General features: G+C 42.5%; 1 protein-coding gene across 2 annotated transcripts in view; it reads right to left on the bottom strand.

Moving 5' to 3' along the window:
• The window catches only part of LOC146437573 (connector enhancer of kinase suppressor of ras 2-like), a 163905-nt gene extending 151260 nt beyond the window's left edge, over positions 1-12645 (bottom strand). Inside the window, exons 1-2 of one of the 2 annotated variants that reach the window (XM_085060690.1) lie at positions 12525-12645; positions 12194-12267 (exon numbers count right to left, since the gene is read on the bottom strand). In XM_085060690.1, the coding sequence (XP_084916816.1) occupies positions 12194-12260 (67 nt within the window). In that variant the 5' untranslated portion in view covers positions 12261-12267; positions 12525-12645. Of the gene's footprint in view, positions 1-12193; positions 12446-12524 lie in introns of those variants that run through there. The other variant, XM_085060691.1, reaches the window with a different exon arrangement.
• Between the last annotated feature and the right edge of the window lie 3744 nt (positions 12646-16389).

Genomic DNA, 16389 nt, shown 5'->3' with positions numbered 1-16389 from the left:
ATATTGTTTTTCAGAGCATTTTGGCTGCTTTCTGCCAGCCCAGTCTGTTGGAATCTCTTTGGATCACAATAGCACATACTTTGATTAGGGTAAAAATGGAAATACCACCATGATGGCTTGGTTTAATACAGACTAAGAGAAACTATCAGTTTCTGAACTGTAAATACCATATGTACTTTTGTATCAATGTATGAATTTCCAATTTGATGTTCTGCAAACCAGTCAGTCCATCTGTACATAAATATTGCTTTTCACTTTCATATAAAAAGCATATATGAATCACAGAATCCCAAGATGGTTTGGGTTGGAACAGACATTAAAGTTCATCCAGTGCCACCCCTGCCATGGCAGGGACACCTTCCACTGTCCCAGGTTGCTCCAAACCCCAATGTCCAGCCTGGCCTTGGACACTGCCAGGGATCCAGGGGCAGCACAGCTTCTCTGGGCACCCTGTGCCAGGGCCTTTCCATCCTCACAGCCAGGAATTCCTTCCCAATATCCCATCAAAATCTTCCTTCCTCCAGCTTAAAGCCATTCCCCCACGCCCTGGCACTAAATACCCTCATTTCATTAACCCTTACAGCTGCATATTTGCCTCTGTATCTTTTATCAGAAGTCATTCCAGCATTTGTCCATATCAATCCCAGACTACCATGCCTTTTTTTCCAGTGGATTTCCAGGGAGGTTTTTTTCAACTCCTGTTGATATCCTCCTCATCTACAAGCATTTATTGATTTTAGAGTCAAACCAATGAGTAAAACACAGGAGTGGGAAACAGAGATTGCAAAGAAGCAAAATGGAAGATAAAGGAGGTTGGAAATGAGGCTGGATTTAACAAACCCTGCTTTAAAAAACTCTATTTTAACAAACTCTGATTTAACAAGCTCTGCTTCTTTGCTGCTTATGAGTTGGTTCTGTCAAGACAACCCTTGGTAGATCACCATAAATTTTAAATTAAAAAAAAAAAATAAAGAGACTATACCAGTGCATGACTGTTCTGTGATCTAAAGTGTCCCTCAAGAATATTTCCTAATTAAACTGCTTGATCAGTTTTATTACCTTAATCAGTGCAGCCAGCCTGCAGGATGTACTGACACTTCTGTATCAAGGATCCTGAACTATAATATTGGATTTATATTCAGACTTGTCTCACTCTCTCCAAACTGACTGGTGAGGCAGGTTTACCTGGGTGTGAGGTTCACTAAAATGAGCTTGACTCAGGCAGCTTTAGGACACAGATTGCAGAAAACACCAAAACATGCTCTTCTTGTTCTGTTTTATGGTCTAAGGGGTGTTGACAGCCATTGGGATTGGAAACAACACAGATCACACTGTATCCAGTCTGTAAATATTATAACATTTCTAATTCTGCAGGAAAAAACGCAGCTAATGCCCCTTTTTTCAGATTATTGCAGGAGATTATGGGACAGACCTTAAGGAAGATGACGTGCTTTTTCCAAAACCACAATTTCCAGTACTTTTGAGGCATCATGTGAATTCATCTGAGAGCATAACTGATCATCTAGATATGCAAATCGAGATTATTTACCAAAAAATCTTGACTACAGGAAGTGGTAAAATGACCTTCAGACCAAAATAATATGAAGTAATCTTACCTTCAAACTCCTCTGTTCTTCTTGGATGGTTTTTAGAAACCTTGATTATTTTAAACTCTCCAAAGAATCACAGTTCCTGTTTCAAAATGTACTTTTTCAGAGTAAGTTGGCCAATATTTTAACATCTCCACTATATGGTCCTTTTGGTTTTTTTTCTGAGAAATTTGTGGGTTTTCTCTGCACCAAATCTCAATTATGCAAATTCTGTTATCATTTTGGGAATGCTTAGTCATGGAGCTTCATTACCATGTTTTTGGGGATGGTAACTGTGGAGTAGAGAAAGACAGTGGAATTCCAGAGGAATTAGGGATGATCTGGCAGGCAAATATAAATTATTGTGGGGTATTTTGGACTTCTACAAATTGTTAATAATTATGTTTTCAGGCGTGGATGTCTACTAGGGTTAACCATTGGTTCAATTTATTTTCTTCTGCTCTTCCACCACTGTTGGTTATTTCATTAGGAGGACAAATAGAAACTGTTCCAGGATGGCTTTAATGTGGCTTAACATTGTGCTATAAGGTTTAATTGTGTCCTTTCATGTGACAGCCTGCCAGTTTGCAGGCAAAAAATTGAAATATTGTCTATCATTTTCCCCTGGAAAGATGGGATAGTAATGAGATTTGAAAGAATAATTTGATGAGGATTTCAGCAATTCAAATCAAGTATGACATTGGAGGGTGAAAGGAAAGCAAAGAGCACTGGGGTGAATCCTGGCAGTCTGACATTGCTCAGAAGAACTGGACAGCTTTGGTTCTCTTGGAATTCCTGCCTGGATGTCTGACATGGAAACTGGAGATCTGTCAAACACATAATGGGATATTTAAATCCCGTGGAAAAACAGTGCCTTTGATAAAATGGCAAAGGTTATGTGGAATTAACTCATTCCAAATGCCAGGATTCCTCATCTATTGGCATCCTTTTACTGAAAAAGTTATATTTTATTCTTATATTTTCCATATATTCTTATATTTCCATTATATTCTTTTATTTTCCATAAAAGAAAATGGAAATATAAAAACTGTTTTAAGAAGAAACTCTGCTGCTTGGATACCAGAGGAGACCTTATTAATGAAAAAACTACAGAACTACCTCTAGATAAATAAAATAGGGGGTGTGGGATACAAAGAGCCATCCACAGGAAGTGAAGAATAAAAAATCTTCTTTGCACATGGTGAGAGATATTGATGGCTCTTGGAATGAATGATCCACAGACTGGATTAAAGCACTTTCATTGAAGGATCATGTGAGCAATTTGGGTTCTAGTTAAAGTATTGCCTCGTTGCTGATATGCAAATAATGATTTCTGCTGCTGCCACAAAAGGCATTGATAATTTGGCCTGAGAATTATCAAACAACAAATAGTTAATATGATGTTCTAGTGTATCTTTCTTTCAGCTGCTGATGGCTTCCTTAGCACATCTCCTAATGTTTTTAAGTCCACTTATGAAAGCCTTGAGAAGGATTTTCCTCCATTTTTCTAAGAGAATTATAGTTTTTAAACTTATCCTTTCTCTTTCTTTCTCTATCCCATGCGGAAATTTCCTGTCTATTACTATAATTTATCTTTTTTATTACCCAGATAATTATTTGTTGCATTTTTTGATGGATTATTCACTAGCTCTCTTCATTCTCCAGAAGTTATTTCTGCAAGAGCAGCATTGCTGAGCTACTGCCCTAAGTGGATCCATTTCTTTTCATATGACATTCAAGTAGTGAATATTCCAACCTCTATTAGTTCTGAACTCCTCTTAGATTATTCTACCTGTTCCCTCCAACCACATGATACAAATGCAAATTTCAAGGGTTTTTTTCTCTGCTTTGATTGTCTTTTTCCTCTGAAAACTATAAAGTTGGGGTTTTTTGTATAATTAAGGGAATTTCTCAGTGTGGCTTGGCAATGAACAATTGAAATCTCTTGACAATGGGCAATTAAAATCTCTCCTTAGTGTTCTGTAATTGAGGGCATTTTCATGATGAGCTCATTGTTGATGCTGAGTGATCACTAACAGATGCCTACAGATGACTTTCCTGGATTTAGGAATGTGCCCATTGCAGCACATTCTTCTGGAGTATGAGATAATGGAATAGCAGAATGGTTTGGGTTGGAAAGGAACTTAAAACTCATCCAGTGCCACCCCTGCCATGGCAGGGACATCTTCCACTATCCCAGGTTGCTCCAAGCCCTGTCCAACCTGGCTTTGGACACTTCCAGGGATCCAGGGGCAGCACAGCTTCTCTGGGCACCCTGTGCATCCCTATCATTGGAAAGGAAAGGATTTCACAAATAGGTACCACTGCAGAATCTCCCTCACATCTCCCAGGGAATCAGCATCTCATAGTCTGAAAGAGAACTGAGGAGAATGGAGGATATTCACAGGAGATTTTGATGGAGAATCAGTGAAACAGCAATGTTTGCCTTCATGTAACTGCACCTCAAAGCTCCCAGGAGCTGTGCTTGGCTTCTTGAGGCAGGTGTTTTTCACCTCATCTGGGATTTTGGATGCACTTCCCCTCCAAATCACTGCAATCCTCTCCAAGATAGTCAAAGCTAGACATTTTTGATGTTAAATGAACAAATTCCTTCACAATCCGATGTTTATTGTCGATCTCTTTATGAAAAAGGGAAGAAAAAATGCTGCTGGAGAGGCAAATGAATAAACAGGAGGAGAGAGACAAGAAAGGAATGTGGGAAGCTGGCAGAGAGAGAGAGGTGAAATGCTTTGATCCAGGTGATCATTGGCATGTCTGAGCTCTCAGGCTGACACCACTGTCTGCCTGCACTGAGAGACTTTTCCATGGAAAAGAAGCAGATGTGCCAAATGAATCCTTTCTAGAGCTCTAGTAGTTTCAGCACACTTATAAAAAAAACACAATTTCTGCCTTAAGAACTCCTGAAATCCACACCGTTTTTCTAGGGGTTTTTTTTGATGCTCAGAATGAAAAAGATGGACATATTTGTAGGGAATAAAGCTGAATGTATTTTGTAAAATTACTGGCTGCTACGTTTTTCTTTCAAACATGCCACCTACGTTGGAACTAAAAATGCTCCACAGTCTTTTTATAATTCATCTTTGCTGGAAAGCAGTTGGTGGAGAATTTGAGTAGGAAAACCCAAACATTGCATTGGCCTTGAATCCTCCTGAGCACTTCAGAGGGTCAGCAAGGATACATTTTGGGAGCTGTTTGAGGGTTAGTTAATCAGAAATCATCTCGTTTTGATTCATCACTAGAGCCCTTCACAAATACAACCTCATAATTTTTTCCTCTCTCTGAATCCTTTGACAGCAACTCCTGAACCTGCACATCCCAGCAATGTGATCACTGCAATGGCATCAGGGAAAAGTCATCTTTACTAAAAAACCCGAAACTGCAAAAATAGCAACTTAAATTAGTAAGGCAAAACAGCATTTAGAAGATATCTACAGAATTACTCTGGGTGGAGAGGATGAATGTATATTGTTGCTCAGCAATACTTGATATTATTGCTGTTTATTCAGCAAAATGCTTCATTTCATATCAACAGCGTCACTATTTCACCAGCAGAATCATAACCTCCATTTCTGTCAGCGTGGCAGGACAGCAGTTCTGAAAGAATGGCATTGAAAGGATAATCTGCCTTTTTTAGCTTTGAAAGCTTTGAAGGTGTTAACACAATTTTGCAAAAGGACAAATCGCAGTTTACCTTTGGCTTTCCTTTTCGTCCTTCATTGCAAACAGAAATACAAGACATTGAACCCAGCAGAGGGAGATGTAAGGAAATTTCTTAGGTAGGAATATTTCTTTACCCAAGCACAGTGGACATCCAGAAGCTTTCCTTGAGGACAGACCCAGGGAACATGGAACTGCCTTACCATGGGCTTTGAGACAGGATCTGGAACAGAGCTTTGCCTGACACTCCCCCAGCTAGGCAGTGGTTTTTATGCACTAAAATTATATTCATAATGTATTTTTCTGCCCTAAGAACTGCAGAAAGGAGTTCTTCTGCACAACGCAATGTTTCTCAAACTGCTTTCCAACCTAGGCAGTCAGGAATGCTGCAGCACTGAGATGCTCTGCTCTTTTTCTGGGAAATCCCCATTTTACAAACTGGTAGCAGCATTACACACACAGTTCTCAATGCTATGGCACATGGGCTGATGTCACTCCTGCCAAAGCAAGGAAAAATGTAGATATAGTGGGGCAAGAAAGTCTGGGAAGAAGCCATGAAAGCATCTTATTGCTCAGCAGGTTTCAGTGTCTTTGCAGCTTCTTGACATGCAGCACCTCATTTAATGTGGTCTGAAAGTGTCAACCATGGGGGCCAATTTATTCTGGATTTTGCTTCATTAGAAACACTATGAAATAATAGAGAGCTGGAGAAGGCTGAGCTCTTCTGGATTTGCACTGCCACTCTGCCCTCCCTGGGATGGTCAGGACTGGGAGAAATTTGGGGATTTTGCATAATTTTAACACATGGTAAAGGTTACAAGACACAGCAATGCGTGACACATTGTCTGACTGCTGATATTAAGCTGCAAGACAATAAAGTAAATTTCTTTACATAATGACCTGAAAGATTAGTTACGCTTGATAAATGTGACTTGAGAGACTTTCATTCAGCTCAGCCTTTTCTCTGGGAGCAAAATTACATTTCTTAAAAAGGTCTGAACGTATCTGCTTTAGAGATAGGGAAATTTCACAATATAGTCCTAAATAACCTGATAATAAATACAGACCATTAAATTGCTAAATGCTGCTGAAATCTTTTATGGAGATACTGCTAATCCAGTTGGTTCTAGGAAGATATATAGACCAGTTTCTAATTGGTCCTCAAAGAGGTGTTAGAATGTTTGAGGTAATAGCGATAGGGATGCAGAAATACTTCAGCCAAATAATTTCCATAGAGAATTAGAGATAGAGTTGATTTAGGGAGGTCTTTGTGCAATATTTAGCTGTGGCCAGCTGGCCATGACCCCAGCCACAGCTGCAGTTACTGGGAGGACACAAACTGGAGCTCAGCAAAGTGGTTTGTTGTCCCTCCAGGCTGCCAGTGGGGCACAAGCTGAACTAAAAGTGGGAACAGTCAAAGCCTTAAGGGCACTGGCTCTTTGTCATCCTGCCAGTGTCCTGAGCTCTGTTTGATACCTAACCCTCCTGGGCTGGGAGGAATGAGCCTTTTGGGAAGTGCTGGTGGGAGTGGAACAGATCTGTGTTTGCTTCTGGGGCTTCAGCTCTGGTGATCACCAGCTCTGCTGCTCTCCTTGTGAAACACAGCAGGAAGGCTTCTTTAGAGAGAGAGCTTTAGACATTTGGACATCTTCTCCCATGGGTGTTGTGGGGAATATGAACTGTGAAATATCCAGGGAACTGGATATTTCAGTTCCAGGGGGAAGCCAGAGCTGTAATCTCTTTGGGACTGTTTCACATTTCAAAGATGAGGGTGATTCCCATGCAAGGAACCATCTCAAGGTCTTGTCTGAGTTGGTAGAAGCTTTGAGAAGACATTAGGTCACTCTTCTGGGGACAGGCTGGGCACAGAAACACTTCCAGGGGGATGCTGGAGCTCTGCTTGGCTGTATTTAAAACCTCCTACAAAGGGAATGGCCAAAGCTGCCTGGACAGCTTATTCCAGCCCTTAACTGTACTGAATATTGGGACCCTGTTCCTTGAAATCTGACCTTCATCACTTCTATTGCTGAGCTGTCAGCTCTGAGGGCTCTGCTGACCCTTTCAAAGCAAACAGTTTACATCACTCAACAGCTGCTCACCAAAGTCATTACTAAGAAGCATTAAAGTCCAAAACTTGTAAGAGAAACTGGAGAGGAATTGCAGCCAATTCTGATTTGGTGACTTCCCAGAGACAACTGGAAATGTGGTGCCAGTGGAATGCAGGAATCCAAGGGGGAGCCACAACAGCAAATTGTTTGTTTCAGTTGTAAAATTGGTGAGAGCAGAAGGAAAACGATGAAACCTTTACTTCAGAACAGCTTGGAAATTCAACGCTAATTCTGCATGTGTGGCTCAGGTCTCTTCCAAAACCTGTTTGTCCTCAGAAAGGGCTGCAAAGATGTAATAAACCCTACATTTTTCTAAATAAGGGATGACCTCGGTTATCAACTCCAGTTTCAAACTGCATCTGGTGGAGTTGTGCTCCTGCCTGATGGGATGCTGAGGTCGGGCAGGAGGAGCAGGGAAGCCAAGGATCACCCAGCTCAGCACCCACAGCTCTGCTTTTGCAGCAGATCACAACATTCTGCTGCGTTTCCAGCACGTTCTGAGAGCTGATCAACCTGATGTCCTCCCTGGCTGTGCCACAGTGCTCCAGCACAGGTAGTGATCTCGTGGGAAGCAGAGGAAAAGGGAGAGGGGTTTGCCGGAGCCCGGCGTGATGTGAATGTTAACAAGTCCTCTCACGTCATCAGCTTCCCTGCTCTCCACTCCCTCCCTGCCTGCCTTTCTCTTTTATGAGCCAGCCTGAAATCAGGGAATTACATGCTAAGGAAAACCCTTCAGCTAAACATATAATTATTCTGCACGGGATCAGTGCAGCACAGTTAATCAGTTTACCAACTGAATTAATTTTTATTTTTTTATGTCTTCATCTCCTGTTGAGAGTGCAGAAATTCTAGGTTTAAAGGTGGGGGGGATGGCTTGCAGTTGTGAAATGGGCATCTAAAGCAGAGCATTTATTGGGAGAGAAGCCTCCACTGCAGGCTGTTTTGGCAGACAAACCTGTCAGACCCCACGACTCTGAATCACAGACTCTGCGTGGAGTTATTACAGGTACTTAAGGAATAGCTGGTTTCCCGTTTTAATTTTCAGCTGTTCAATAGCACTGCATTCTCTGAAAGTCAGAGCTGTATTTCATTGCATTGTATTTCATTTCATTTCCTTGGACTGCTTTGAAAAGTGAGTATTTATTTGGACAGAGGTGTCACTTCCCTGTAAATGAGTTCACGTTTTAAATGACCTACTTGTAAACTGCTCCCCTTAGGAAGCACAACACCTCCAGTGCTCTTGGTTGTAAAAGTACAGAGAATACCCTTCAGATCTTACAGAAACACAAATTATCACCCTTTTCTTCATTCAGTGAGATATCTTCTCTCCCCCCTGCACTCCAAACCCCAGATCCTGTACAGGATCCCCTCCTCAATCCATGTTAAAATACATGGGTTTGGGTTTGGAGTGTTCACTGACAACCTGCAAAGTGTCCCTGAGTCTCCCAGGGAGCTCCAGCTCCAAAACCAACCACAATCTCCAGGTAAGGCATTCCAGATGCACATCCTGGGGGCAAAGCTTGTCATTTACTCACATGAACATGTTAAACCTAATCCAAGTTAAAACTGAGCAGTTAGAAACCTCTCTGATCCCCAAGGCACTGGAGAGCTTTATGGGAAATGTTTGTTTTCCAATAGGGCCTCAATGGAATCTGAGCAACGCAAAGGTTTTTTCTCAAGTACCTTTTGGGTCCACAGTACCCAGGAAAACAGGTAAGTTATGTAAGAAATGGGTGCATACCAGGGGAAACACCTGCTCATTTTCTGAAGTGAAAACCACTTAGAGGCATTTAAAATTTTGGAAAATTTGGGCAAAAAGGAGAATACTGACTGAAAACTGTTGCTAAAAATATCTTCCCAATTAACGTTTTCAGCTCCTTTGAAACCTTCTCTTTTAACCACAGTGCCTTCTGCTGTACCTGCTAAACTTTACAAAATATTTTTTGCATAAAGACAGAACACAGAAGTACCCAGAGTTTTAACTTCTAGATCCTCTGAGAGCCTCAGGAATCAATTTCTCCAGACTTGCATGGCCTTTTCAGGTTGTCCACACCATCAGATGCAGTTCCCTAATTGAATTCCAGTTGAGTGCGTTCCCGAGAAAGGAACTGTGGATAAATACAAGATGCCAACTTGTCATTATAATGTTCCTTAAAGCCTACCGATTTTTACTTTTTTGGCAAGTAACATTTCCTAAAGGAAAAGAACAGAAGGGTGTCTCCTCTTGAAGGGGCTCAGGCTGCAGCTGCTGCTCTCATTGGATGCTGTAACCAGGACACGTTCTGGGGACCTGGGTCTCAAACCATTAACATCATTTTCGTGGCTTCCTTCCATCTTCTCTACAATTATTTGATGTTTCTGGTACTCAGTCCTGGTTAGTTTCAAAACGTGGGCTTTGCTGAGAGATTTTAGAAATAAGTTACAATGGCTTCAAGGAATATGATAAATGTGAGTTTTAAAAGCGTATTGCTGTCATTTCCCTGTGAAATATGTTATCGTTTGCAATCTCCACCAATAAAACGAATTGGCTACATATTTTTAAGACCCCCAAAGGTATCTTTAAGTTGTAATGTTTGTTACATTGCTTATTAACATGTTGCTATCTGCAGTCAAGATAATATTCCTCATTCATAAAGTGCTAATTTTTCAAGAGCGCCTTTAATTTATCTTTTACTTCTGCGAAAGAAGTGACCTTTCAGAATAGAAGAATTACATAAAAACTACCTTATCACCGAAAATCACTGCCTGTGCAGACCCTAGACCTCCCTGGCACGTGGATTTAGCAGAGGGACTGAAGCCAGTGGAGCTGAGCTACAGAACACATGGAAATTGCAGGCAAGCAGTGGCCACAGTTGGGCAATTTTTGCAAAGTAAGGTAGTTACAAGTAGCTTTAAACTGCTTCTGGTCTGCCATTTGCGTGGGTTAGGTCTTTCCTTTGGCTGGAACTCAACTATGCAGTTAGAAAGGTAAATGTTGGGGTAAAAAGGGGGCTTGTAAAATTAATGGGGGAAAAATGGACAAATATGCAACTTTCCTGTTTGTGGATGTGCAGCTAATGCTACCAAGGAAAATATCAACGTTGTGAATACTTTAATGTTCATTGCATTATCTTTATTTATGCTTGAAGAGAGAAGCAGAGCACTGGCACTGCTGCCTACTCCAGAAATCCCTATGGATGGTGCACTGTGCAGTCTGGTATGGAAATCCAACTGTCAGGCAACTCCAGACATTTAAAAACCTGCTGCTTGTATGACCTTCCTACACTGCACATCACGGATTACTGGTCCCCAAGATGTCATTAGTTTGCATCACAAAGGATAAAAAAGTAGCAGGAAGTATTTTTAAATTTAGCAACAAGTATTCTACACACTTCGGCAGTTAATTTACATTATAATCCAAGCAACGAGTTAAAATAGCAGAGTGATCTGTCCACTTTTTAACTCTCTCGTGTCCTGAAAATGAAGGTGTGGATCAGCAAACTCCTCTGCACGTACATTGGGATTTGATATCACATCATGACATTGGAGCCTGGGAATCAATCCTGTATCTGAAGGTTTCAGGATCCATCCCAATGACCTGCTTTAGCCCTCCCAATTACCCCGAGTTCCCAAACACCTGAGAAACAAAGTGCATCCATCCCCCCAGACACCGTTTGCTTCACAATACTCTGTGCTTGTAAAAGAATAATTAGCTCATAATGGCAACGTGTCTGATGAGCACCAAAACAGCCCCATTCCAGCGAAGTGTGGAGATGTAGCTCAGCAAAATGAAATCAGAACCATCCCCTTATTAATGGGAATACTTGGAAAGCTTTAAGGACATCAGAGTGGGCATCCAATTCAGCCCTCCCCTAAGTTCAGTCATCACATTACAGAAATCATTTCCACGAGTAACCTACACCCCAAATTTGCACCTCTTCCCCTTATATAACAGAGATCCCCCGTGGCAGGAATTATTTGTCTCTGAGACAGACAGCTCATCAGAAGCCCTGTATCACAACACTAATGCATCCCACGGTGGGAATACATCCTCCCCCCCACACTCCGGAGAAATTTAAACCACTTATCATCAGCAACAATCCCTCTCCCTCCCATCCATCCCGCTCTGTTTGCAGCACAGCCGAGCATTGTCAGGCAAAACATGTCACAGCTGACGGCTGTGTTGTGAAACTGCGAATGTGCAGGGAAATCATCATTGCTGTCAAGTTATCCCGACGAGTTATCCCGCGGAGCTGCGCTCAGCGCTGCGCCTTCCCGCGGCTTGCGCGGCCGCGGAGCCTCGGACAGCCGGCTGGGAGGGCTGAGAGGAGCAGGACACGTCCCTGAAGGAGCAGGACACGTCCCTAAAGGAGCAGGACATGTCCCTAAAGGAGCAGAACACGTCCCTAAAGGAGCAGGATGCTCAGACCAGCCCCCGGCGCCTGTGCTCCTTGTGGTACCCAAAAACTACAGACAAGTGCTGCACAGCCTCTGCATCAGATCACCTGATATGAGCAAACCAGACCTAATCAGGGCAAATTTAAAGCGGCCAAACATCCCGACGCTGCCCTGTGCGAGGCATAATGGAGCCGTGAGACACAAACACTTTGTGTCTGCATTGTCCAACAAATGCAGTTGATCCCTGCTCCGTTCTCGGCAGCAATTCCCACAGCACAGCGCAGCTGAAGCAGCCTCTGCTCAGCCCTGTGTCTGACAACTCCTGGCCAAAGCAGCATAGGGATGATCGGAACTGAATAAACTCTTCCCAAAACAAAGAATGCGAGATGCAAATCGCCAGGATCCAAAGTACAGACAATACACGGCAATAAACGATCCTACCTTTCATCCAATCCACTACTTGCTTGGGCGTCCACTTGCTAATAGGTTCCATAACGAGAGCCATCATCAGATCACTTTATCATTCACACCAAAATCGGGGGGAAAAGGAGAGAAAAATTGTATCAGAGCATGGCTGGGCTACGAGAGCTGTCGGATTTTACAGTGCAGTTCAAAGAGAAGATGATGCTTTGTCCCTCCAGGTTCCTCCTGCACTGATTCAGTAATGTATAAAATTACACTGCTTGATCAGCTCTGGCACCTCCCCCACTGCACACAGCCTGCAACACCCGGAGCACCGAGCCAGGAAATGGTGCAGTACAGACTTACTTACCAAAGGCTCTGCCCGCCGAGCAGCGGCACGGATCAAACATGGCATTACACACGGAGCGATCCGCGCCGGAGCAGCTCCGCACGCCCGCTCTGCCGGAGCTGCTTTATTCCGACGAGCCCTGGGATCCTCAGCAGGGAAAATGTCACTACTGTAACTTGATAGCAGATTGTCTCGGCTTCATTGTGAATATGCTGACTGTCACTCGGCTTAAAGTGAAGATAGAAACGTCAGGATATCGCCTGGCATCTGGCAAAATGCTGAGCATCTCCATCTTTACAATGCGAAATGTTGCTGGAGTCTTGTGCTATGTAATCATGTAATTCAGAATGTCAAAGACAGTATGAAAAGTCTTACCCAAGAAAAAAACTGCTGGGAGAAAACTCTTTTTTTTTTTTTTTCCTGGCCACATTCAGAGCCAGGCTATTTCCCCCTATGAGCTGCTTATTTTGTAGTGAAAGAATGACAGCATCGAGGAGTCAACTTGTACTATTACAGCACTTTAGGACAGACAAGTACTGCAAGTATTTTGACTCTCAGTATTGGGATCATTAGTCAGTGTCTCCCTTTTGTTAGGAAGGAAAGAAAATGTTTTAAGTATTCCTAATCCTGAAGTTTACCACCCTTCTGACAGATGGAGGTGCAACATTTTAATGAGTGCCAAACAGCACTTTTTGGACCCATTTGTGACTCTGCACCTCCTGCAGCACAAATTCTGCATCCTGTGGCTGAGAAGCACTGCTGGCTCCAACCTATTGCCTGAGATCTGCAGCCCCACTATTTTATCCTAAGGGGAGAAACTCTGATTCCAGAAAAAAGGGCATAACAAAGCAGTTCCACCTTTACTCTTCAGTGATCTTTTATCTGTGCCTTTTTCTCCTGTGCTGCTCCACATTCCCCCAGCACATCAGGGGAAGAGGATGATGTTGTTCTCTTGTCTGCTCCCCCTGGGGCTGTGTTAAAGTGCCCAGGGTGAGACCTGTCCCCTCTCTCTTGTATGGGGGAACATGAAACACCAATGGAATATTTATCACAAAATCCCAGGATGGTTTGGGTTGGAAGGGACCTTAAAGCCATCCATTGCCACCCTTGCCATGGGCAGGGACACCTTCCACTGTCCCAGGTTGCTCCAAGCCCTGTCCAGCCTGGCCTTGGACATTCCCAGGGATCCAGGGGCAGCACAGCTTCTCTGGGCACCCTGTGCCAGAGCCTCCCCACCCTCACAGGGAAGAATCCCTTCCTAAAATCCAACCTAAACTACTCTCTGGCAGGTTATTCTCTACTCTTTCAAGGCTCTTTTTTATATAGTTAAGGATGCAGACAGGCATCTTTCCCTCCACTAAAGCGTCTCCAAAGAGATGTGCCATTCTCAGCTCAGTGATGCACTCCATCCTTTTTTATTTTTCTTTAGCTTTGGGAAATAGTGTGATTAGTATTCTATGATGTATTTGGAGTGCTCAGAGCACAGATCTTTACAAAAGGATTCACATCAATTCTCCTTCAAGAAGGCTGAGCAGCATGTCAGCTTCCTCTCTGAGTTTTGGGAGACTACTTTCAGTAGCTTTAGTTCTGTCTAAACAGCTGTTTACAATGGACATAATAATGACAAAGCTCTCAAAGGCACAATACTTCTCTTTTTAGGCAACAGTGGGCTAGAATTGAGAATAAATATTTCTATTAGCTGTTGGAAACTGTACAAGTTGTTTGGGGGCTATGCTTCCTAAAGTTCTTAATTTTTTTGAAGTTCAATACAAGCATGGAAGAATTTGAGGTAAGCCATGTTGCATATGAACATGGTGTTTTGACACATTTGCACCAAAAAAAAAACTTCATTTGTGATTGTTTGGACTATTTCCCTAATTCCTGTCATTTGACAGACATTCTGTCAATGCCCCTTTGTCTCACATTTCCTACCCAGGCTTGACTGGGCACTTTTTTTTTTAATATATTTTGACACATTTTTGAAAGAGGATGAAGCCTGAATTCAAAGCCCATCAATGTCAGTGCACATAATTCCACTCATTTTAATTGTCCTTGGATGACAAAAGAGGCCCCAAACTATTATTTTGGAATCAGGACTTCCATTTTCACAATGAGAACCTTCCAAATCTTTCATGCCCTGTTACTGAGGCTCCTCCCCTCAAAGATGGTTTGCATTTTCATTTATTCCCAGTGTTATTCACCACCATGGTGCTGGCTCAGGCAGACACTATAATTTGGCTGGAAGACCTTGGCTGTTAGATAAATTCCTGTGATTTTCCTTATTATTACCAGCCACAGTTTGCCTGTATTTTTGGATTTTACAACCTTCAGCACGTCTACTTTTTGTTCTACTTCTTGGAATAAAATATTCAAAGCTGTTTAAAAAACTCTGTTTTTCTCCTTCCTGATGATTTATTCAGGTTCATTCTCCGTTGCAAAGATCAGTGCACATGGCCCTGGTTTGTCACGAATCATTCTAACCCCAGGGAAATGTTCCTTCAGCTCCTCTCACAGGCATGTTCAGCATGGAAACCCATGGATGGTTCTACCTGGGGATTTCCTCTGCTTCTTCTTTTGTTGTTTCAAGAAAGGTTTATTCCTCACCCCCATGGGAATGGCACAGGAACATGGCAAGATCAGCAAAGGAGCCTGTGAGAGATCATGGGACTCAGTGATGGATCCAGCTGAGCACCAGAGAGGCCAAATGGAGTCAAGATGTGTCCAGGCTATTTCTGAAATCGCCATTCAGGTCAGTTCAGAGCACTTTTTGATATGGTTTGTCCACTCTGCCCACTGAGGTGATGACTCTGGGATGAGTAATCATGGAATACACCCCAGCCCTGCACAGAGCTGTCATCCTCACTCCTGACACAGCTCTCCCTCACTGCTCCTGTCATCCATGGGTCACTGCAGTGGGATCAAGTCTGAAAAGTCACTAAACAAGGAAATCTTTAAAAAAATAGGCAAAACTAGGTAATCCCTAAAGCCATGCCATGTGTTTTTCTGCCTGTTTATTGCAAGGCTTCTGCCTAGATCTTTCCCCCAACCCACCTAGCACTGCTTCCTAATGCCGACATAAAAGCAACAATGCATTCCCATGACTGTGTTTTTCTTCCAGGCTGAATGTAGCAAATCAAGAGAAAAAAAGATCAAGGAACATCTTTCTCACTATTATTCTATCTAGGTCATGTAAATGAGAAATACTTTCTGACTGAAGTCTGCACAAGCATCGGAGCAAAGTGAGGCATTTGAAAGGGAGAAAGGAAGCAGAGCTCTCACTACAACACAACATTGTTGTCAAAGGCCTATATAAAATAATCTGCTAATTCCAGCCCATAATCATTGCTGCTGCCTTTGACAGCAAAGGCCTAAGGCTGAACAGACTGGTGGAAAGGTTTGGAGTCCCTCCTCCTTGCCAGCAATAATGCTGAGAGTGCTGTAGCTTTTGAGCACTGCCTGGTATCTTTGGGATTGCTAATTAAGCCATCAGTCTCTGTATTTTCATGGTCACTGTGGGAGGCAGTTAAATGTTCTTGTGTATTTCATGGCCAGTGATAACTTTCCAATTAAGGATTATGCTCAAATCTGGTACCAGAGTCACTGTAACACTTGGAACAATCATGTATTCCTTGCAGTTTTCATTTGGAAACAATTATTCTCATCTTCTTTGATGAAGAAATAACTTGCATGTTGTGAAATAAGTCCTTTCAGAGTGGGTTGGTTTAATAAAATCTTGACATGGCATTTGATGTCCATTATGGAAAAACAGGAGTGTGCAGCTCCAGACTAAGTAAGTCATGAATGCCCTGGAAAAGTGGTAGGAAATGTTATAACTTAGGACATCTATAATTTATATTATTAATGGATATGTAAGCAAAATCTCTAA

The sequence above is a fragment of the Lichenostomus cassidix genome, chromosome 4A (genome assembly GCF_008360975.1).
Source record: "Lichenostomus cassidix isolate B80296 chromosome 4A, HeHo_3.0, whole genome shotgun sequence".
Lineage (NCBI taxonomy): Eukaryota > Metazoa > Chordata > Aves > Passeriformes > Meliphagidae > Lichenostomus > Lichenostomus cassidix.
This window is presented reverse-complemented; position numbering and strand designations above follow the sequence as displayed.